The following is a 24,327-nucleotide window of genomic DNA, read 5'->3' as shown; positions in this document are numbered from 1 at the left end:
AACATTTTTTTCTTACTTTTCCTTTCTGTCTCTTTTTTTCTCTCTCTTAATCCAAACTTTCTTTCCCGCTCTTTATTTCTCTTTCTGTACCTGATTGGACTCTAATTCGCCCTATTTCCTTCTCCGTCATTCCTCTGTTTCTCAATCTTTAAGCCTCATGGGTTAAGGAGATAGACTGTTGACCCTGTCGTTCACCGGGGTCCCAGATGCCCCGTCGTCCTCGCCCTTATCAGCAATTTGCACCCGCAATATACTTTTGAGCTGAAGCATGAGGGAAAAAATTCTAACAGTTGTACAGGGCCTTGGTGAGACCACATCTTGAGTATTGTGTGCAGTTTTGGTCACCTTATCTGAGGAAGGATGTTCTTGCCATGGAGGGAGTGCAGCGAAGATTCACCAGGCTGATACCTGGGATGGCAGGAATGACGTATGAGGAGAGATTGGGTCGATTGGGCTTATACTCGCTGGAGTTTAGAAGAATGAGAGGGGATCTCATTAAAACTTATAAAATTCTAACAGGACTGGACAGACTAGATGCAGGAAGGATGTTCCCGATGGTCGGGGAGTCCAGAACCAGGGGTCACAGTCTAAGGATAAGGGGTAAGCCATTTAGGACAGAAATGAGGAGGAATTTCTTCACCCAGAGAGTGGTGAACCTGTGGAATTCTCTACCACAGAAGGCAGTAGAGGTCAATTCATTAAATATATTCAAGAAGGAGTTGGATATATTTCTTAAGGCTAAAGGGATCAAGGGATATGGGGAGAAAGCAGGGACAGGATACTGAATTTGGATGATCAGCCATGATCTCATTAAATGGCGAAGCAGGCTCGAGGGGCCGACTGGCCTACTCCTGCTCCTCTCTTCTATGTTTCTATGTTTCTAACTAACGGTGCACGCCATGAGATGCCCCACTCCAGCAAATTCTGGGCCATTAACTTTCACGATAGAGTTAACAGTACTGTCTCTGTTCTGCTTTCGCCCACTCAAAATAAACTCTGACAAAAGTTTTAAAAAAACCAGTATGAGTCATATACATCACAGGATGACACAAACCTAATGGTGCTCATTTATAAAAAAAATCTAAATAACAAGCGCATGCAAAGTCTTAGACTGGGGGAAAAGAAAGGAGAGCCAGACACTGCATAATTAAGATCTGTCTGCCTTCAGGCACAGTAGGATTGCAAAAAATGTCTAGCATAACAAATCAGTGCCCTTGAACTTGGTCCCAAGAGAATGTTATTGGCAAGAATGAGAGTCCCTCACATCCTCACACCATTAGTAGCTCAGTCAGTGCTGTTCTATGGGTCAGCGTGGAAGTTCATGACCATTTCTCAAGAAGAAAGTGATATAATACTGTATGAATATGACAATATACTGTACTTAAATTTGGTCTAAAAGGCTATTTAGGAGTGACATAAAAAAGCAACCAGCCATTTTATATGAAGATCGTTCATTACTGTGCAAACCCTTAATGCCTTTGGTCAAGATTTTTTTTAAAATTCATTCATGGTGTGTGGACGTCGCCGGCAAGGCCATTGCCCATCCCTAATTGCCCTTGAGAAGGTGGCGGTGAGCCGCCTTCTTGAATACAACTGAGTGGCTTGCTAGGAGTCAACCACATTGCTGTGGGTCTGGAGTCACATATAGGCCAGACCGGGTAAGGACGGCAGATTTCCTTCCCTAAAGGACATCAGTGAACCAGATGGGTTTTTAAGACAATCTGGTAGTTTCATGGTCACCATTACTGATACTAGTTTTATATTCCAGATTTATTTAATTAATTGAATTTAAATTCCCCAGTTGCCGTGGTGGGATTGTAAACTCACGTCTCTGGATCATTAGTCCAGGCCTCTGGATTACTAGTCCAGTAACATAACCACTATGCTACCGTACCCAAATTACTTTGCCCACAGATGCATTAACCTGTTTATTTTAAATGTGTTAGTGCCGCCATTAAAATAATAGACAAAGTAATTTCATAGGCACATTAGGGTCCATACAGCTATGTCACAAGTGTGAATATTCTAAGCATTAGTGAGGAAGTGTGAGCAACGTGTATTATATTGTAGTTTACAAGATAATTAGGGATGGGGGGGGGGGGAGGTCATTCGACCCATCTTAGTTCATACATTCGGAATGACCCTTAAAATTCCCCTCCATTGCAACATCCAGGTGGTGAGGACGGCAGGTCCCCTTCCCTGAAGGGCGTTGGTGAACCAGTTGGGTTTTTAACCACAATCCGTGGTCATTTTTCTCCCCCACTGATGTCAGCCCACAAATGACCAGAATTATTGAATGCAGTTTCACAAGCCGTCACGGCGGGATCTGAACCTCACAACCTCCAGCCCGTTCCCACCATTACACTACTCTACCCATTTTAACCCTTTCCTGCTCTCCCCATGCCACACATTATCAGCCTCGATGGTGGGTGTCTACCCTGGCAGGGTCCCACTGTCGTGGAACCTTCTTTCTTTTACAAACACTGGTCCTTGATCAATCCAAGTTCCAAACACCTTCTTTTAATGCACATAAAACAAAGCAAAATCACACACCAAATGGTCTTTCTTCCTATTTTTTTTTCTCTTCTTCTTCTTCTTCTTCTTCTTAAGCTCTTCAACTCCCAGCCTCTCTCCACCCTTACTTCTCCCCTGAACCTCCCCTTTTATGCTCACCTGGCTGGGGGAAGTCTCCGCCCACTCCAGGTGCAATTATCTTTAAAGGGGAGGTTCTTAAAGGGGCCATACCCTTACTCGGGGAGTATGGTCCCTCATCGGCCTGTGGCTGACGTACCGGCCCTCAATCACCTTGCTACAGAGCTAGACTTTAGACATCTTGGGTCTGGGACTCCAGAATAAGAAAGCCCCCTCTCCCCCATCCAAAACACCTTATGCTCTGCTACATATAATTCAAATGGCAGACATTGTTCCTGTTCTAGCTATCTGGATAACATTTTTTTTGTGCTGTGAATATTAATTAAGTACTCAGAATCACAGAATCACAGAAACCCCACAGTGCAGATAGAGGCCATTTCGGCCCATCGAGCCTGCACCGACACATATCCCACCCGATCCCCGTAACCCCTACACCAACACATGTCCCACCCTATCCCTGTAACCCCACGTATTTAATCCCCCTAACACGAAGGGTCAATTTATCATAGCCAATCAACCTAACCCGCACATCTTTGGGCTGTGGGAGGAAACCGGAGCACCCGGAGAAAACCCACGCAAACACGGGGAGAATGTGCAAACTCCACACAGACAGTCGCCCGAGGCCGGATTCGAACCCGGGTCTCTGGCGCTGTGAGGCAACAGTGCTAACCACTATGCCACCGTGCTGCCCTGTACTGTTCGACATTCATTGCCACATTGCAGTACCCGATCCTCACAGTGGGCTCTGCAGCATAAACAAAACCCTTTATCCAGCCCATATACAAATCTCCAAAATGCTCCAGGACTTCCCCACCCCACCCAATTATCTAATAAAAACAGGAAACAAAGATCCAGGAAATCCCCAGAATGTCTCCCCAAAAAATCAAGACTGAAATAAACTGTTAGGTGGTTTCAGTAGAGACAGCTGATGTTATTCACTGATTCTGTCTTTGTTCTCTCATTGGTTCGGAGCACTCAATGGCACATGACAGCTGTGGCTCAATGGGCAGCACTCTCTCTCGCCTCTGATGGTTGTGGGTTCAAGCCCCACTCCAGGGACTTGAGCACATGAAGCTAGGCTGACACTCCCAGTGCAGTGCTGAGGGAGTGCTGCACTGTCGGAGGCGCCGTCTTTCGGATGAGACGTTAAACCAAGGCCCTGTCTGCCCTCTCAGGTGGATGTAAAAGATCCCATGATATTATTTCGAAGAAGAGCAGGGGAATTATCCCTGGGGCCACTATTTATTTCTCAAATCAACATAACAAAAACAGATTATCTGGTCATTATCACATTGCTGTTTGTGGGAGCAAATTGGCTGCTGCATTTCCCATATTACAACAGTGACTACACTCCAAAAAAAGTACTTCATTGGCTGTAAAATGCTTTGAGACATCCGGTAGTCGTTAAAGGCGCTATATAAATGCAAGTCTTTTCTTATGACTGATTTGAAAGAAAATTGCCATCACTACACTTTCCCTGCTCCTGTTGCCCCTTAACGCATGCCATACTCTCCCTGCTGCTAGTTGCCCTAAACACACTCTGCCCAACTCTAGTTCCCCTCAATGCATTGTACAATCTCACCACTGGTAGTGCTCCTAGCACCATGTGTAGAATGTCCTAATAGTTTCTTCTTTCTCTTCCCTTTTGCCAATATGCACCCAACAACAACAATTTGCATTTATATAGCGCCTTTACATAAAATGTCCCAAGGCGCTTCACAGGAGCGTTATCAAACAAATTTGACACCGAGCCACAGAAAGATATTAGGACAGGTGACCAAAGGCTTGGTCAAAGAGGTGTTATTTAATAAGCGTCTTAAAGGAGGAGAGAGGGAGGTAGAGAGGCGGAGAGTTTCAGTGAGGGAATTCCAGAGCTTAGGGCCCAGGCAGCTGAAGTAACGGCCACCAACGGTGGAGCGATTCAAATCGGGAATGCGCAAGATGCCAGAATTGGAGGAGCACAGAGATCTTGGAGGATTGCAGGGTTGGAGGAGGTCACAGAGATAGGGAGGGGTGAGGCCATGGAGGGATTTGAAAACAAGGATGAAAACTTTATAAAATCGAGGTGTTGCCAGACTGGGAGCCAATGTTGGTCAGTGAGCACAGGGGTGACGGGTGAACAGGACTTGGTGCGAGTTAGGACACGGGCAGCACAGTTTTGGATGAGCTCAAGTTTATGGAGGGTGCAATGTGGGAGGCCGGCCAGGAGTGCGTTGGAATAGTCAAGTCTAGAGGTAACAAAGGCATGGATGAGGGGTTCAGCAGCGGATGAGCTGAGGCAGGGGTGGAGTCGGGCGATGTTACAGAGGTGGGAGTAGGTGGTCTTGGTGGTGGAGCGGATATGTGGTCGGAAGCTTATCTCGGGGTCAAATACAACACCAAAGTTATGAACAGTCTGGTTAAGCCTCAGACAGTTGCCAGGGAGAGGCTAGGAAACTGAGTTTGTGTTGGGGGGGGCGGGGGGGTGGGGGAGCGACCAAAAACAATGGCTTCGGTCTTCCTAATATTTAGTTGGAGGAACTTTCTGCTCGTTGGACAAGCAGTGTGACAAATTAGAGCCAGTGGTGGGGTTGAGAGAGGTGTGGTGAGGCAGAGCTTGGTGTCGTCAACGTATGTGTGGAAACTGGCGTTGTGTTTTCGGATGATTTCGCCGAGGGGCAGCATGTAGATGAGAAATAGGAAGGGGTGAAGGATAGATCCTTGGGGGATGCCAGAGGTAACGATGCGGGAGCGGGAAGAGAAGCCATTGCAGGTGATTCTCTAGCTACGACTGGATAGGTAAGAATGGAACCGGTATATTGCCACATAGTCCAGTATATAATGTTTAGACAGATTGTGCACCAATTCATTTATTTTTAAATTATGAATTCTTTGTCCATTTCCTTCCCCCCCGGTTCTCTTAAGACTTCCTTAGTCACATACCAATTGTGACAGAGAGGGCAAAAGGGTGACTGGCTCCCTCGGCTTTTTCCCATGTTGTTCTGAGCCGAGTAAGAATAAGAGGTGCCTGGGAAACGGTTTAAAACGTAGGAGATTGCATCACACTAGAGAGACCCAGCAGTGAGGGATTTACAAGATTGCACTAACGACCAGAGAGCGGGTCTCTTGTTCACCCTCGCTGCTCTGGGAAATTGGACTAAATATAAGCTTGAAGCAATGATGAATTTAACACCAATTCACCTCAAACCATTCTGTCCTTCCACTATTAGTTCACATGCTCACAATATGGGTACGGTAGTGTAGTGGGTTTGTTACGAGACGAGTAATTCAGGTAGAACTAAACTGATCATCTCAACTAGAACGTGAGTTCAAGTCCCACCAATGGCAGTTTAAATTCAGTTTAAAAAATTCTGGAAGTTAAAAAAGCCAGTAATCTGTAAAAGTGACCATGAAGCTGTCGGATTGTCGTAAAAAACCCACCTGGTTCACGAATGTCCTTTAGAGGGCAGGAAACCTGATGTGACTCCAGTCCCATACCAACATGGCCTAGCGAGCAACTCCACTGTATCAAACCGATTCAAGAAGGCCCAGCACCACCTAGGGGGTGGCCAATAAACACCAGATGCCCACATTGTGAGAATGAATTAAAAAATATATCTTGCCACTGTGGAGCAGGCTCGAGGGGCCGTATGGCCTACTCCTGCTCCTAATTCTTATGTACCATGGGTTCCCCGTTGACTAAGATTCAATGTCTTGAGACAGTCCATACCAGCCTTGTTTTATTCAGTGTTATCTCTCACTATAAAGAGCGTCAACCAATTACACAGCAGGGACTCCGACTTATTGCAACAGCAGTGATCTACACTACCAGACTCCCCAAAGCTTTATTGGATACTAGAATGAAATGACACTGATCACCGGTGCCTGATGATTTAAACTGTAAATGAGGACTCTATGCACTAACCTTTGAGGCAGAGCATGCATAATGTAACATTATCAGACCACAGTAAATCCACTGTACTGTAGACATTGCATTGAAAATGAGGTAGAGACTCTTTCACTGCCAAGACAAAACATACTTAGATCATCAATTATTTCTCTCTCCCTACTTTTTGTGGTTTTAATTCAAACAAACACAGTGGCACTAATACCAGTATCAGCCATGGCTCAGTGGGTAGCGCTCTCGCTGCCGGGTCAGAAGGTTGTGGGTTCCAGTCCCACTCCAGAGACTTGAGCACAAAAATCTAGGCCGACCCTCTAGTGCAGTGCTGAGGGAGTGCCGCACGGTCGGAGGTGCCGTCTTTTGGATGAGACAATGGCCCGTATTTTCCGACCCCCACGGGTGTGTACGCACCTGTCGGGGCCTCGCAGACTTCCGATCTGTCGAGCATAAGAGGTAAAAAAGATTTTAAAAATTCACTCTTTTATAATTTAAAAATACTTTTAAAAAAGGTAAGTTTATTTTTAGCCCGGTAAAAAACTTTAATTATTTTTTTCAAAAAGTTAAATTTTTGTTTAAAATATTTAATTTAATGTAATTTTAACTCATTTTAAATACGTGATTTAAAAAAAAATTCTTTAATGTTTTAGTGTGTTTTTTGAGTGATCCACATTCATACTTTGGACAGGTCTATGTGGAGAGACCTGTCAAAAGCGTGAAGGGGATTCCCTTCTTTGATTGGTTCCCCATGGCCCACGTGATCCCAGGGATGCTTGCGAACTGCCTGCGCCCCGGGATACCTGGGCCTCTGCGCGCACGTGCCAGGAGAGGCCCAGGATCGGCAGTGTCGGGACCTACGGAGCCAGCAGGTAAGTTCGTAGATTTTTCCAGATCGGAGGCATCCGCACGCAGGAAGCCTCCGATCGGAAAATCCGGCCCATTAAATCGAGAGCCCGTCTACCCTCTCAGGTGGATGCAAAAGATCCCACGGCACAATTTCGAAGAGGAGTGGGGGAGTTATCCCCGGTGTCCTGGCCAATATTTATCCCTCAATCAACATAACAAAAATCTGGTCATTATCACATTGCTGTTTGTGGGAGCTTGCTGTGCGTAAATTGGCTGCTGCGTTTTCTACATTACAGCAGTGACAACACTTCAGAAGTACTTCATTGGCTGTAAAGCGCTTTGGGACGTACTGAGGTCATGAAAGCTGCTGTAGACATGCAAGTCTTTCTTTAACATACCTATATATACAAACACTAAAAGCAAGTGGTAGGAGAAACTGCTGGGACACTAGTTTGATGATGGTACATTCAGTAGATATTTCAGTGTTTGCAATGCTGCAAATCATCATGCCTTTTTTGTTAATACGCTTCAATCATCTCATCTAATCAATTTACAATGAATGTTTTTTTGTGAAAGCTTCTCCCCACCTTTGGGCAACTTGCTTAGCTTCCTCCTGGGCAAGTGCCCAGCTTCCACTTGGCACCTACTCCCAACAGCAAGGCCAAAATTTGGAAAATGCAGATTATTCAAAACCTACTCAGTTGGGATCAAAATTAGAGCACTACCTCTGACCGCTCCAGGTAAATGCAACACTTCTTAGGCAGTCCCTCAGAACCAAGGGTGACTTGCTTCCACATTAAAAATGAGTTCTCAGGTGACTGATGAGTCCAATGCGGGACCTACAGTCTCTGTCACAGGTGGGGCAGATGGTGGTTGAAGGGGCGGATGGGTGGGATGCTTGGGTTGACGTGCGCTCCTTCCGCTGTTTGCGCTTGGCTTCTGCTTGCTCCCGGTGAAGAGACTCGAGGTGTTCGGCGCCTTCCCGGATGCTTCTCCTCCACTTTGTGCGGTCTTGGGCCAGGGATTCCAAGGGGTCGGTGGGAATGTTGCACTTTTTCAGGGAGGCTTTGAGGGTGTCCTTGTAGCGTTTCTTCTGCCCACCTGGGGCTCTCTTGCCGTGGCGGAGCTCTGAGTAGACCACTTGTTTTGGGAGTCTCGTATCGGGCGTGCGGACGATGTGACCTGTCCAACAAGACAAGCACTGAGCCCATTGGCATATTGATTTCACAATTTGTAGTTTAGATTACACATCTTTCAGCCCAAGTGAGGACTGCTCATCTGAATGGAATGCTGAAAACACCGCAGACCTCCAGTTTCAATTACTACCTTGCGCTCACATATACCGGAAACGTCTTTTGGAATATGGCACCTTGTGCCATTGAAAAGATGCATTCATTATTTTTCAATATTGTTCATTTTATACTTTGAAGAATCTGGTTCATTTGGGAGCATGAGGAAACGTATTACTTGCATTAGGTTGATCAACTGGCCAGCATGAAACAATCTCCAGGTCATATCTGTCGGACGGCACTGCAAAATGAATTGCAAACCCGTAAGAACTTTTACAAACAGCAAAAGGCCATTCTGTTTTGGTAGATCAACTTCATCCTCTCTTCAGATATAGATCTACTTGATCTGATTTATATTGTCTGCTTCAGTGACTTTTCCCTGGTAACTTGTTCAACAACTCTGTCACCCTTTGAGCGAAAACATTTTAATTCAACTTCCCTCCTTACTCTCAGCTGTTGAATTTTCAAGCTCACACCCCTTATCGTTTGAACCATTAATTCTACCAGTCCGAGAAAGAAAAAGACTTACATTCCTGTAGCGCCTTTCACGACCACCGGATGTCCCAATGTAGTACTTTCTTGGAATGTAGTCACTGTTGTAATGTAGGAAACGCGGCAGCCAATTTGCGCACAGCAAGCTCCCACAAACAGCAATGTGATCATGACCAGATGTTTTTTTTAGTGATGTTGATTGGGGGCTAAATATTGGCCAGGACACCGGGGATAACTCCCCTGCTCTTCTTCGAAATAGTACCATGGGATCTTTTACATCCACCTGAGAGGACAGACGGGGTCTCGGTTTAACGTCTCATCTGAAAGATGGCACTCCCTCAGTACTACACTGGAGTAACTTGAGGTCATCCAAAACTCGACTGCCCGTATCCTAACCCACACCAAGTCCCGCTCGCTCATCACCCCTGTGCTCGCTGACCTACATTGGCTCCCGGATAAGCAGCGCCTCAATTTCAAAATTCTCATCCTTGTTTTCAAACTCTCCATGGCCTCGCCCCTCCCCATCTTTGTAATCTTCTTCAGCCCCACAACACCCCCTCCCCCCGCCCGAGATATCTGTGCTCCTCTAATTCTGCCCTCTTGAGCATCCCTGATTATAATTGCTCAACTTTTGGTGGCCGTGCCTTCTGTTGCCTGGGCCCTAAACTCTGGAATTCCCCCCTAAACCTCTCCCCCTCTCTTTCCTCCTTTAAGACGCTCCTTAAAACCTACCTCTTTGACCAAGCATTTGGCCACCTGCCCTAATTTATCCTTATGTGGATCGGTGTCAACTTTGTTGTCTTAAAATACTCCTGTGCAGTGCCTTGGGCCGTTTTACTACGTTAAAGGCGCCAAATAAATACAAGTTGTTGTTGTTGAGTGTCAGCCTAGATTTTTGTGCTCAAGTCTCACGGAATGGGATTTGAACCCACAACCTTCTGACTCAGAGGCGAGGGTGCTGCCCACTAAGCCACGGCCGACACTGCAGCTGCATTGTAGTCATGGAAGAAACACAAAATTGACTGATCTGCAGTACCCGCTTAAAATAAGTGGGTGAACCCGTGTTAAAAAAGGCCGATTGGAAAATCTAGGAAGAAATGGTCATTAAAGTTGCAATTACAATAAAGTACTTTGTCTGTGAGCTTTACTAATTATAATTTCACTACAATTTTCTTCCGTTCCCAAATATATTCCTATTGCAGTCACCGACAGAATCAATTCAAATTGCTTCAGGCTGGCTAAGCAGTTTCAAACCGCTTACTGCTTTGATTAATCTAGGTCAGTATGCTTGAGGTTATGGCTCGCAAGATGATTTTATTTTTGCAAAAAAGGTTAATGCTTCTAGATGATACAATTACAGTTTGTACAGTCTTATTGGCCCACAAATCATCAGGTTACACAAAGAATTTACATACTTCAAAAAAAATTGGATCGACTTGGAATTAAAAATACTCATCTTTAGGTCTCTTTGCTAGGTAAGACATTCTGTCCTGACCCAACACTCTCACAGGCCCCTGCAGCACAAATTGCTGGATAGCGATCGGGAGCAAGAAACCCTGGTGGTGCGGAGGCCAATTACAGGAAACTCTCTTTTTACCAGCACCTAAATAACCAGAAATCTCTCTTAACCGGCAAAATTCAGGAATAGGTTCAGGTAAGTTTTACTTCATATTAGTGGCCGTGTAACCAGGGTTCCTGGATCTGTGGCTGTGTAACCGGGGTTCCTGCACCTGTTGCTATGCAACAGGGACGCCTGGATCTGTGGCTGTGTACGGGGCTCTCGTACCTTAGTAAGTATACCTCTCTGTAATCCGGACTTTTTGATCAACCGGCAGCACGCCGGTGTGGGATAAAAAAGAGTTTCCTGTACATTGCCCTTGCAACCACCTGTTTTTTTAAAAATGGAAATGAAGCGTTTTCTCAAGCCAGGAGGCAGACAATACTGTTAAACCTGACTAAGTTGCTAGCAACTTATCTTCAATCGTAACATGAATTTCATTCCTTTCCCTCGTTTGGCCACATACCATTATCTGGCTTAGTGAGGCACGTGCGATTCAGATCTCTAGGTATTTGAATGATTCAGGATTGCTAGGTGATGTATTTTCCGGTATGTGTAAAATAAGTCAGAAACTGAAGCCTTTGGATCACCGCAGGTCTGTATGCAGCCCGATCACAAACCATACTTCCATCCCGAGCCTGTCCCAGAGTAAGATATGGCTTAAAATCAAATGTTTGCCAATTTTATGATTTTTCATTTTCCTGTTGAATTAAAAATACGCTGCCTCATGATTGCTAGATATAGAAAGACTTGCATTTATATAGCACCTCTCACGACCACCGGACATCCCAAAATGCTTTACAGCCAATGAAGTACTTTTTGAAGTGTAATCAGTGGTAATGTAGGAAACGTGGCAGCCAATTTGCGCACAGCAAGCTCCCACAAACAGCAATGTGATAATGACCAGATAATCTGTTTTTGTGATGTTGATTGGGGAATAAATATCAGCCTCAGGCCACCGGGGAAGAACTCCCCCTGATCTTCTTAGAAATAGTGCCATGGGATCTTTTACATCCACCTGAGCGCGCAGACGGGGCCTCGGTTTAACGTCTCATCTGAAAGATGGCACCTCTGACCGTGCAGCACTCCCTCAGCACTGCACTGGAGTTGGCAGCTTAGATTCTTGTGCTCAAGTCTCTGGAGTGGGACTTGAGCCCATAACCTTCTGACTCAGAGGCAGGGTGCTATCAGCTGAGCCACAGCCGACACTTCCGGTTACTTCCACCGATGATTGGTAGATTATAGACCTGTTACTTCCGATTAATTTTTCGAGCAAGTTTGCATAACCATAAAATGCAACGGTCATGGTTGCTAGGCATGCAGAAGTTTTAAACTCCATTCTCCCTCATAGTTCAGTGGCTACTCACTGTACAGTGTGGCTCACAAGAACCAGAAAGGTTGCCGATTTGATCTCTGGGGAGTTAGCCAACTTTGGCTTGGTAGAAGTGTGAACACAACAGTTACGTCTCCACAGCCCTGTGCAGGACAACATGGATAGAAAAAAATAAGGGGAAGGGAGAAAAAGAGGGAAGTACCACTAGTAGCCAGTCGCATGCGAGTCAAAAGCCTATATCCAACTTGTATTTATATAGCGTCTTTAACGTAGTAAAATGTACAGGAACAAAGATGTCTTGCTGCAGTTGTACAGGGCCTTGGTAAAACCACACCTTGAGTATTGTGTGCAGTTTTGGTCGCCTTTTCTGAGGAAGGATGTTCTTGCCATGGAGGGAATGCAGTGAAGATTCACCAGGCTGAATCCTGGGATGGCAGGAATGACGTATGAGGAGAGATTGGGTCGATTGGGCTTATACTCGCTGGAGTTTAGAAGAATGAGAGGGGATCTCATCGAAACTTATAAAATTCTAATAGGACTAGACAGACTAGATGCTGGATGTTCCCAATGGTCGGGGAGTCCAGAACCAGGGGTCACAATCTAAGGATAAGGGGTAAGCCATTTAGGACAGAAATGAGGAGGAATTTCTTCACCCAGAGAGTGGTGAACCTGTGGAATTCTCTACCACAGAAGGCAGTAGAGGCCAATTCATTAAATATATTCAAGAAGGAGTTGGATATATTTCTCAAGGCTAAAGAGATCAAGGGGTATGGGGAGAAAGCAGGGACCGGTTACTGAATTTGGATGATCAGCCATGATCGCATTGAATGGCGGAGCAGGCACGAGGGGCCGAATGGCCTACTCCTATCTTCTATGTTTCTAAAACGTCCCAAGGTGCTTCACAGGAGTGTTATCAAACAAAACTTTGACAGAACCACATAAGGAGATATTAGGGCAGATGACCAAAAGCTTGGTCAAAGAGATAGGCTTTAAGGAACCTCTTAAAGGAGGGGTGAAGTTTAGGGAGGGAATTCCAGAGCTTAGGGCCCAGACAGCTGAAGATATCTTGGAGCCTTGTAGGGCTGGAGAAGATTACAGAGCCACAGAGGGGCGAGGCCATATAAATGCAAGTTGTTGTTGGCTGTTCCTCAACAAACAAGTGTGTACACAACAGCATTAGAACAAGTTTGGGCAGGGGCATGAGAGTCCCTGCAGTCAAACTCTATGCAAGCTCATATGCAAAAAATGGCCACTTAAGACAATACACCAGGAGGCCACCGCTGTTTAAGTCACAACCTTCTGAGCAGGAGGAACAAGGGGCATGTCAGAAGCACGATCACATTTCCACAAAAGATAGATTGTTAAGGTACGACAGTGTGAAGATGTGCTGCTTGCATGGTTTTGTTATACTGTGGAAGACAACAACAACTTGTATTTATATAGCGCCTTTAACGTAGTAAAACATCCCAAGGCGCTGCACAGGAGTATTTTAAGACAGAAAATGACACCGATCCAAATAAGGATAAATTAGGGCAGGTGACCAAAAGCTTGGTCAAAGAGGTAGGTTTTAAGGAGCGTCTTAAAAAGGAGGAAAGAGAGGTAGAGAGGCGGAGAGGTTTAGGGAGGGAATGCCAGAGCTTTGGGCCAAAGCAACAGAAGGCACGGCCACCTATGGTTGAGAGATTATAATCAGGGATCCTCAAGAGGGCAGAATTAGAGGAGCGCAGATATCTCGGGGGGGGTTTGTGGGGCTGAAGGAGATTACAGAGATAGGAAGGGGCGAGGCCATGGAGGGATTTGAAAACAAGGATGAGAATTTTGAAATCGAGGCGCTGCTTAACCGGGAGCCAATGTAGTTCAGCGAGCACAGGGGTGATGGGTGAACAGCACTTGGTGTGAGTTAGGACACGGGCAGCAGAGTTTTGGGTGACCTGAAGTTTACATAGGGTGGAATGTGGGAGGCCAGCCAGGAGTGCTTTGGAATCGTTGAGTCTAGAGGTAACAAAGGCATGGATGAGGGTTTCAGCAGCAGATGAGCTGAGGCAAGGGCAGAGACGGGCGATGTTACGGAGGTGGAAGTAGACGACCAACAAAACCTGAGCATCCATGATCTGGGTCACGGTCAGAATAACCTACCCCTCCCTACGCTGTGTATATATGCGCGCACACACACACAATTAAGCCACATTTTTAATATACAAACTTTATTTAAATTTGGATAAGAAATATTAATAAATAAGGCACATTCAAGACAGAGCTAGCATTTAAAAAGTTCCAAAACAAAGCACTTTAGATAGAAACATCACCGAATGAAAACATTTAAGATATGAACTGTGAGCCAATTGGACACTGTTTACAGATAAAACAAGTTGGCATTTTACAGATCCTGATTGTGGGCTTTGAGAGTAGATTAGCAAAGCAGACCCAATCCGATAGGAAATACAGCCACTGAGCTGCCTGCAAGAGTCCTTCTGTAGCTCAGGCTACATACAACCCTGTGCTAATCAGTACACTAGAAATCTGCAAAGATTTATCTTCCCAATTATCCATAGGAACTAAAAGTAGGTGTCTTTTAGCTACTGAAAATCATTTCGAAGCCAGTAACATCTGCAGAAAATGCACTAAACACAGAATAGTTGTGTTTGGAAATAGTTCTCTATTTATCTTCAATTCAACAGTGTCCAAAAGGCACACTTTAAATAGCAAGAATTAATGACAACTTTTTTTTTCATTCCAAGTATGCAAATCTCTATCTCGAGTCTCTACAGGTTAAATACCAGATTGCTACGGGTGGTTTTTTCAAACCTGCAAAAATCATTGAAAAAAAACAATTTTTCTGGTTTTGTTTTCTAATACAACATGGTTCTATCATTCAAAGGGCATGCGTGTACATTAAAAAAAATACTAGAAGTGGTCATTTTACAAAAGTTTGGAGATTTTCCAGTTCTGTAATGCCAGAGTGTTGCAGACTAGAGCCAGTCTGTCCTTAGGATTTGGGAACTGTCTGCTCGAGAAGATGTACAGTACAGATTGTTACAGTCTCTACACTATTTATTTGATGGAGTCAAGCTTGCTGAGGTGGAGTGTTTTAAAAGCTGTATGTCAGGAACGGTGTATTTCGCCACTTGAGGATGGAATTGAAAACTGCCCAAATTCTGACTGAGATTGAACATCCTTGGGATTCCTTTTTTCACCCCCTTCCTCCCCATTGCCCCAAAATAAGACCAAATTTCTAATGTGAAATATAAAATGATTGCGTGCACCACTAAAGGATAAGCCATTACAATCAGAAATCAAAACAGGCCTGGGTAATTAAAAAAAATATTCTGCAGCAATGAACCATGTTTGCCAGAGGAGCTGTTGTTTGCAGGAGTCAAACAGCAATTTTCTCTTCCCTGGATCCGGTAAAAATATTTCTAAACACAGAGACATTTTTTACAATTAAAATTGAACAGGATTCATTACATAAAACACACATACACGCAGGAGAATCATAAAAGGGTGCAATGACACACACAACAGGAATCGGAATTTCTGGACCAGCATCCAGACAGTGAAGTCGCCCCAGCCTCTGGATATAAAACAGTGTAGCCAAAGCTCACTGCGCATTACTAGATGCAGTGTCCCAATGGCGTCATTAAATGACTTGGGATGCAGGGAACCTTTTTGATGATACTTATAGACAACCTCCATCCAGGGAAATGTGTGTCTTTGGCGAAAAAAAAAACCCGAAGTGTATTGCTGTCCTAAAAAGGCAATTTCCAGACAGCAAAGCGGTGTTTTAGTTAACTTTGAAATACATTTTTAGATGGAACTCTGTCTTGACAAGTTCCATGGCGAACTCTACAGCCTCACCACAAATGTGGACACGAGGGGCTTTTGCACATATGAATATTGTAGGTTATTTTGGAGTTGGAAGATCAACATGGCTTGTGCTGGTAAGATTATTCATCTATTACAGTAAACCCAGCCTCCATGAAAAAAGTTAGCTGAAATGCCTGCACCACAAAGAGAAATAGGAATTTAAAAACTTAAATAGAAATTCCATGAGTTTTAAAGTCCTAGGTTACTAAAATTGAATATATAAAGTTCTTTAACAAATGCCTCTCATTCCTCATCGGTTTGTCATTTTAGTTTTTGAGATAGTCAAAGAAGAGCCAGCATGTTGCCTTTGCAAGGTCATGAAAATTTGGACTATTAACACAAAATGCAGACATTACTTGGTTACATTAGAGAGGCCATCAGTTTTGGTGGTCTACACAAGCTCATGCAATACAAAGAAAAGCACCACCAAAACTAAACAAACATGCCAGTGCTCTCAACATTCACAATACACAGCAAAGCGCAACACTCAGGGGAAAAAATACAAAAGACGTCAGGCTTTGTTGACTTTCCCCCCCTCCCCCACCATACGTTGCAATGAAACTTTGGAGAGAAGCATTCCAGAGACTCTGCTCACACTTTGAGGAGTCTCATTCCACAGGAGCGCAGTTCAGCAAATCTTACTGGAAAATTGGGAGCACCAAACTGGGCCCACTAACCTCTGCGCAAGATTGTCCAATTTCCGCTCCCCTTAAGCTAGACTCCACACTGGTAGCAGAATCTCTGAAAATTTACCCCAGAGTCTCTTGGTAATACTTAAAATTTGAACTTAAAGCAGAGATACAAATAAGCTAATAACATGGAAGATGTCCATTTGCAAGGCATGTGAATCTGCATTATGGGAATGACACCAATTTTCTCCTTCAAATAAAACAGAACACAAGTGAAGTTTCTAAAATTTGCAAAACTATTAGAGGCTGGACACTCCTCACCTCACGCCAATAACCTAGTCAAGTCACATTTTAACTGCAAGAGCTTGATGGAAGTTTAATTGGTCTTTTTCTCTTCATATTGCCTGGTAGGCAGACATGCTGCTCCTAGGCAACTACCACTATGTAGCCTGCTATTACAAGGGGCAGGAACGCAGCTTGGGTAATTTGGCCAGTTAGTTCCACCTCTAAGACACAATTAAGATCAGAAATTCCTATCTTACTGCTCTGGCAGTGTGCATCAGTTCTCAAACCCACTGCATTAACACCCCTCCTGCCCATTTCTCATCTTTACTCACCAATCTCAATATTGAATAATCCCAAATGTTATAGGTTTTCAAGCAGCTTATGTTGATGGTATTACTCAACAGTGGATTTGACCACTGCTTGAAACTGCACACGTGACCAATAGGGAATGGAGCAGGGGTAGGGAAACGAGAGAGATTCACAGCCTGAGAGATGGAAACACACATTTTTCTTTAACCCATTTTCTTTACCCTACAGACAAGAGGGGTCAAGCAACAGGTGGAAAACCTGCAAAATAAAAGCAGACTGAACTGGGATTGCGCTACTCTTAAAAGTGCAACAACTGGACGGATAGCCTGGTGCACCCAAGTTACTGTGGTCAATAATAGACAAGTGAAGGATATATATACACTTCTGAATGCAAAGAGTTTTGAATTAAACCATGCAAAATAAATACAACAAATAGACATACAAATAATTATGAAAAAAAACTTAAGAAAATGTAATCTTTCAATAGTGCGCATGTTTACTTTTTTTTTTTTTTTAAATTGGGAGAACTGACTTCCAAGACATTTCAAAATAAAGCTGGCTTTAATACCCTGGTTACAAGAATTCCACCTATAAGTTTGACAACTTGTAACAATTTGCTGATTAAAAAAAACCACTTTTGAAAGATTACCCTAAAGTTTAGATTATAATTTAACCCTGAACATTAAAAAAAAAATCACGCCACATTTAAGAGTACATAATGAGCTGGTACTGATGGTAAGTTATATATAGAATTGTTGTCCTAAGCCAGCACTGAAAAGCTTAACACTTGCAAAATTCAAAGTTGAAAAGCTATTCTGGCCTGAAAATTTACTCTCCGCCAAACATTAAAATGACCAAGACACCATGTTAGAAATCTGCATACTAAATGGCACTGTGAAAATTTGATTTTGTTATGGTGCGACTGGAATTGCTAAACGATGAAATCGCAAGAGTGTGAAATTATATCTTTTGGGGGTGGAGAACTGACATTGTAATTTGACCTATGATCTGGTAGGCCAGTAAGAATGTTAGGGCTACTGTGTCATGTGAATCAGATGGTGCAGACGGCGCACAACACATACAGCTAAACCACCATTTTGTCATTTCTCCTTTCAATTCAGTTTGAACAAATCGAACAGTTTGTCTTTTCCTACCATTTACAAATCCAACAGCTTTATCACGGTTTAAAAAGGAGGGGCTGCAATGGGGGAGGGGTGGGAAGTTGAGTTTTTCCGTACAAATGTACTGGTATATCCGGATATTATGTTATAACCCTCAATTTGATTAAAGCAGTGAAGCTCAACAGTGCTCAAACTACTTTAAACCGCTCAATTGTGAGACCGCCGCTGTTTCGGCACGTGCACCTACTCCGGAGCCCCCTGCGGATCGAGGTCTGGTGTGGTCAGAGTATCCAGCTGCTCCGGCTGAGAAGCCGCTTGGTTGCCCGTTTTCTCCAGGAAGTACGCAAAAGGATTCTCCTGATTGCTTTCCATTGCTTGATAAACCAGGAAGAGGATCAGCAATACAAAGAGGAACAGGAGAATCTGTAGCCACACTGGGATGAGACGCTGCGCTGACTTGTTCTCCCGCGCAACTGTATAGGTGCTTCTCTCTTTATAGTTGCGTCTCTCTGTGGCCTGTGTCAGCAGATCATCAAACTTGTACTGAATGGGTCGACCCGCTGCTCCTTTGATCGGCCGGCGCCGTGTTGCACTGTGCACAGAAACAAAGATATAGGTAGTCATTAGTGGGGGAGTTCTTCGCTCCCTCCTCCTCCCCCAGCCCCTCCCAAACAACTGGGTATTTGGGATCATTAGGCTTAAATAATAAGGATATTATCTCTTACTTGATTCCTGATGGAGAATTCATTTGCTCTGGAAACATCTGGGTCAACACATCTCCCATCTCCTTTGGCTGCAATTAAAGAATAAATGATTTTTAAACATTGCTTTAAATGCTTGTGATGCACCAGTGGGTATAACAAGTCGAGCTGCCACTACAAAAATGCAATCTGCTTTATATCCCCAGAGATATATTCGGATGTTTGCAAAACAGAAATCGTAGTCATCACTTTACTCCTAGTGGGTGTAAGTGAGCATTTGTAAAACTTTTCCCTTCAGTACATCAATATGTAACTTTTATGCCAACACTGCAGCAATGGTTCCCGTTCACCAATAACCGTAAATGGTTCAATTAAAATCCATCAAAATTCATTAACAAAATGGAAACATACAGCATTGACTAGATCATAGGACAATAAATGGCTCTATATAGCAATAGAACACACCGTAGAGGACCCAGCTTCAGTAAGTAAATATCAAAAACAGAAGATGACAGCCGTTCCACAGGTGTTAACACCAGAGTAAATCTCACCCCCCCACCAAAAGTTTGTCCTTCCTCCCCTGTAGGTGCAGACTTGTGCACAGCCACAATTCCACCGGTAGACAATGGCACTTCTTCACAAGAGGTTGGATGGTAGGTATGGGACAGCCAATTCCACCGTGGGAATATGACAAGTGGGCATTTCAGGCCAGTCTGACCTTGTCCTCACCCAACAGCCACAGATGTACACTTTCCAGCATTGGGTCACTGGGTAGTAATCAGGAGTGAGAACCTGGTCTCATTTTCCCCCCTAAACAACCCAGAGATGCTGAGACTAACTAGTGTTCCAGTTGGACAACAACAACAACTTGTATTTATATAGCACCTTTAATGTAGTAAAACGTCCCAAGGTGCTTCACAGGAGTGTTATCAAAGAAAATTTGACACCGAGCCACATAAGGAGATATTAGGGCAGATGACCAAAAGCTTGGTCAAAGAGGTCGGTTTTAAGGAGCGTCTTAAAAGAGGGAAGAGAGGTAAAGAGGCGGAGAGGTTCAGGGAAGGATTTCCAGAGATTAGGGCCGTGGCAGCCGAAAGCACAGCTGCCAATGGTGGAGCGATTACAATCAGGGATGCTCAAGAGGCCAGAATTAGAGGAGCGCAGATATCTCGGAGGGTTGTGGGACTGGAAGAGATTAGAGAGATGGGGAGGGGCGGGGCCAGGGAGGGATTTGAAAACAAGGATGAGAATTTTTTTTAAAGGCGTTGCTTAACCGGGAGCCAATGTAGGTCAGTGAGCACAGGGGAGATGGGTGAACGGGTACTTGGTGCGAGTTAGGACACGGACAGCAGAGTTTTGCATGACCTCAAGTTTACAAGAGGGAGGCCTCGATCCTGTACCCGAGACTTCTGGTCTATATGGTTCAGTACCACATTATGGTTCAGTACCACATTAAGCACTGCATTTACCTGTGGCAAGACTGAACTCTTATTTTCAATAAATTTGGTCACTAATGAACCAATTCTAACCATAAAACACAGGTACCCGTGCTGAATAGATTTGTGCCTGCAATTCTTCACAGACAGTAGGAAGAGGGGGTAAACATAATTACTTTGGTGATCCTAGTTAATATCAAGAGAAAACATTTGGTGCTTTTCTGCAACAAATGCCAAGTGTTTACTGCTTTTAGTCAGCTTGTCTTTAAAACCCCTTTTAGGAATCCCTGGCAAGAAAGGATCAAACAGTTTGGAAAATTCACTTCCCAGATTTCTTATCTGAATCTTACTCATACTGCAATTCTGCAACTATTCAAACCAGACAGAATATTTTGTTCTTCGCTAGTTACAAAAGGGACAATTGTTTTTCTGGAAGTACTAGGGAACAGTTCCATGGGCTCTGGCAGTCCTCCAGTATCTTGCTAAGTGGCTATTCTTCATGTCTAAACTTAGACTGCATTTGCTAACAGGCTATTCAACTACAAAGAGCATTAGAGCCATGCCAGATGACATTCTTACCTGATGTCACTTGCGTTTTTGAGCAAGAGTGGATAGGAATGAGGGGCAGGAGGTGTGGCTGACCTTTCCCCCACCCCCCTCTCGATCACAGATCAGCTAACAAGTACCATCACAATAAGCATGTTCCTGTGCTCTATTTATAAAGTGCCTTTAATGTAGAAAAACATCCCAGGACACTTCACAGAAAATAGATGCGGTGGGGGGGGGGTGGGGTGGGGAGAAGGGGGTGATTAGAATGGGCGACCAAAGGGTGGTCGTAGAGGTGGGTTTTAAAGAGGATAGGGAACAAAAGAGAAGGGGCTTAGGTAAAGAAGTCCAGAGAGTGCGGTAGGCACAGCTGCCAATGGTGAGGTAGGATGCACAAGAGGCTGAAGTCAAAGGAATGGAGTGTTCTTGGGTGGGTGGGAATAGAAACTTCCAGCACAGAAAGAGGCCATTCGGCCCATCATGTCTGTGCCGGCTCCTTGAAAGAGCTCTCCAATTAGTTCCACTACCCCCCTGCTCTTTCCCCATAGTCCTGCAGATTTCTCCTTTTCAAGTATATATCCAATTTCCTTTTGAAAGTTACTCTTAAATCTGCTTCCTCGATTCTTTCAGGCAGCGCTTTCCAGATCACAACAACTCGCTGCGTAAAAAAAACTCTCAATTCCCCCTGGAATTTTTGCCAATGGTCTTAAATCTGCGTCCTCTGGTTACTGACCCTTCAGCCAGTGGAGAGAGTTACTCCCTATTTACTCTATTAAAACCTCGCCATTTTTTTAACACCTTTATTAAATCTCCCCTTAACCTTCTCTGCTCTTGTAGTGGCACAAGACTATGGCGAGCGAGCGAGAGGCAGACAAGCTCATGGAGGGATTTAAATACAAGGGCAAAATTTAAACCTTGAAATGCTGGGGGACTAAGAATGTAGGTCAGCAAGAAGATGGGTGACCTGGATACGGTGTGGGATAGGATACGAGCAGGAATTTTGGATGAGGTGGAGTTTATGGAGGGAGAGGTTAGGAGGAGAGCACTAGAGTAAATCTAGAGATGACAAAAGGCACAAGTTAGACTAGGGGATCAAACCTAGGATTTGTCTTACGGCTCAGTACTACACCAGCTTGTGCTTTTTACCCACACATTGGGACAATATCATTTACTCAGCACTCTGAAAATGAGGATTACTGTGAAAAAGATGGGCATCTACCAACTAGGGAAAAACAAAATAGCCACCAATTGAAAATTTTTTAACTATAATTTGAATTGCCAATTATATTTGCTAAGGTTAATTTCACAAAGAGCTAGTCATAGAAATTGGACTGAATTCTTTTAATCAAAATAATAGTCAGAAGAGGAAGACTGGGAAGGGATAAATACTCTGCTGTTGATTGTTGGGTGTAAGCTATTTAATAGGCGATCTCAAGTTACTTCCTCATAGGATACCGAATATGGTTAAGAGTTTCCTCTGCTTATCAATGTTTGTAAGAACCACAACATGTACCAGCACTCTGCAGTCACTTCCATAGTGTTAAACCAATATTTGCATATGGACCCATTTATTCAGCAACACAAACAAAGCTGCAGAGAGACAGTGGTTCATGTGTACTGGTTAACTGCTGTTCATGAAGTACGAGACGACAATTTGCTGGATTGAGACATGCTTCAATGTAACATGAATTGGAATGTAAAAAGAATAAGACAACTCAAACACTGCACAGCACTGTAGTATAATATGAGCTGCTTTCTTTACTTGGAAGTCCAAGTACATTACATCAGACCTAGTACAGTATATACACAAGTCAGCTCTGGGAGTCAGGGTGGGGGTGAGAAGAGAGAGCACGAGAGTGAGATCACTCAAAGAGCCTGGGTTCAAATCCTGCTCAGGCAGATGAGAGAAAAGTCTGCTTTCTCTGCTAGCTCTATGGGCCCTAGGCAAATTCAGTTTACTACCATCTTTGAATATCTCACTTAGAATTAGTTAAGTTTTTTTTGTACCACTTTCTCTTCATCTCATCTTAACTGAAAGCATTTCCTGTCAGGCTAACAGATTTATTATAGATCTGATAAATAGCATACAGATTTAGTTCTTGGAGTGCTGCAAGAACTTTCAATCCCTTTTTATCTATCTCTGTTCTTGGATGCATTAGTCCATAAAATTAATATGCAAGTGCAGATTCCACTGGAACATCCTCACTGCAAATGTAATTATGCATTTAATATTGATGAGGTATAATTAAGGTGGCACAAAGTCATACTGGTTACTAAAATAGATGTAGGCGCACGCCTTGAAAGAAGTGATTAATTTAACTGGTGAATATCATATTAAGAGCTGTGCAATTCCTAAAGTCCAGACTATCTATTAGCTCTATTGTAAAAGGTGGTTACAATTGCAATCAAGAAAAAAGTTACATAGAATTTACAGCACAGAAACAACTGCCCAACTGGTCTAAACCAGCATTGATGCTCCACACGAGCCTCCTCCCACCCCTCTTCATCTAACCCCATCAGCATAACCTTCCATTCCCAACTCCCTCATAGGCCGACAAAAGCAAAATACTGCAAATCTGAAATAAAAACAGAATGCTGGAAATATTCAGGTGGTCAGGTAGCATCTGTGGAGAGAGAAAGTTAACGTTTCAGTTCTGATGAAAGGTCATTGACCTGAAACATTAACTCTTTCTCTCTCCACAGATGCTGCCTGACCTGCTGAGCATTTCCAGCAGTTTCTGTTTCTATTCCCTAATTTTCTTCCTTTATTCCCTCATATGACCATCTAACTTCCCCATAAATGCATCGATGCTATTCGCCTCAACTACTCCCTGTGGTAGTGAGTTCCTGATTCTTACCACTCTCTGGGTAAAGAAGTTTCTCCTCAATTCCCTATTGGATTTATTAGTGACTATCTTATATTTATGGTCCCTAGTTTTGGTCCCAGTGGAAACATCTCTACATCTTTCCTATCCAACCCCTTCGTAATTTTAAAGTCCTCTATCAGGTCACCTAGAGAAAAGAGCTCCAGCCTGTTCAGTCTCTCAGTTCTGCACCTTCTCCAGTGCCTCTATATCCTTTTTATAATAGGGAGACAATAACTATACACAGTATTCTGTGTGGTCTAACCAAAGTTCAGTACAAATTTACCGCTTCCCTATTCTATCCCTCTAGAAGTGAAACCCAGTGTTTTGTTTGCTTTTTAGAAACATAGAAGATAGGAGCAGGAGTAGGCCATTCAGCCCTTCGAGCCTGCTCCGCCATTCAATGAGATCATGGCTGATCATCCAAATTCAGTACCCTGTCCCTGCCTTCTCCCCATACCCCTTGATCCCTTTAGCCTTAAGAAATATATCCAATTTTTGAATATATTTAATGAACTGGCC

The 24,327-nt window shown here is 43.8% G+C and overlaps 1 protein-coding gene across 7 annotated transcripts in view; it reads right to left on the bottom strand.

The window, feature by feature from the left end:
- Nucleotides 1-14,237: 14,237 nt before the first annotated feature.
- The window catches only part of LOC147105034 (lamina-associated polypeptide 2, isoforms beta/delta/epsilon/gamma-like), a 58,116-nt gene continuing 48,026 nt past the window's right edge, over nucleotides 14,238-24,327 (bottom strand). For all 7 annotated transcript variants that reach the window (XM_086011061.1, XM_086011059.1, XM_086011060.1 and 4 more), the window contains 2 exons: nucleotides 18,984-19,051; nucleotides 14,238-18,850 (listed from right to left, as the gene is read on the bottom strand). In XM_086011061.1, coding sequence (XP_085867187.1) covers nucleotides 18,502-18,850; nucleotides 18,984-19,051 — 417 coding nt within the window. In that variant the 3' untranslated portion in view covers nucleotides 14,238-18,501. The remainder of the gene's footprint in view (nucleotides 18,851-18,983; nucleotides 19,052-24,327) is intronic.

The sequence above is a fragment of the Somniosus microcephalus genome, chromosome 18 (genome assembly GCF_052327205.1).
Source record: "Somniosus microcephalus isolate GS21.2 chromosome 18, FLI_Smic_1.0, whole genome shotgun sequence".
Lineage (NCBI taxonomy): Eukaryota > Metazoa > Chordata > Chondrichthyes > Squaliformes > Somniosidae > Somniosus > Somniosus microcephalus.
This window is presented reverse-complemented; position numbering and strand designations above follow the sequence as displayed.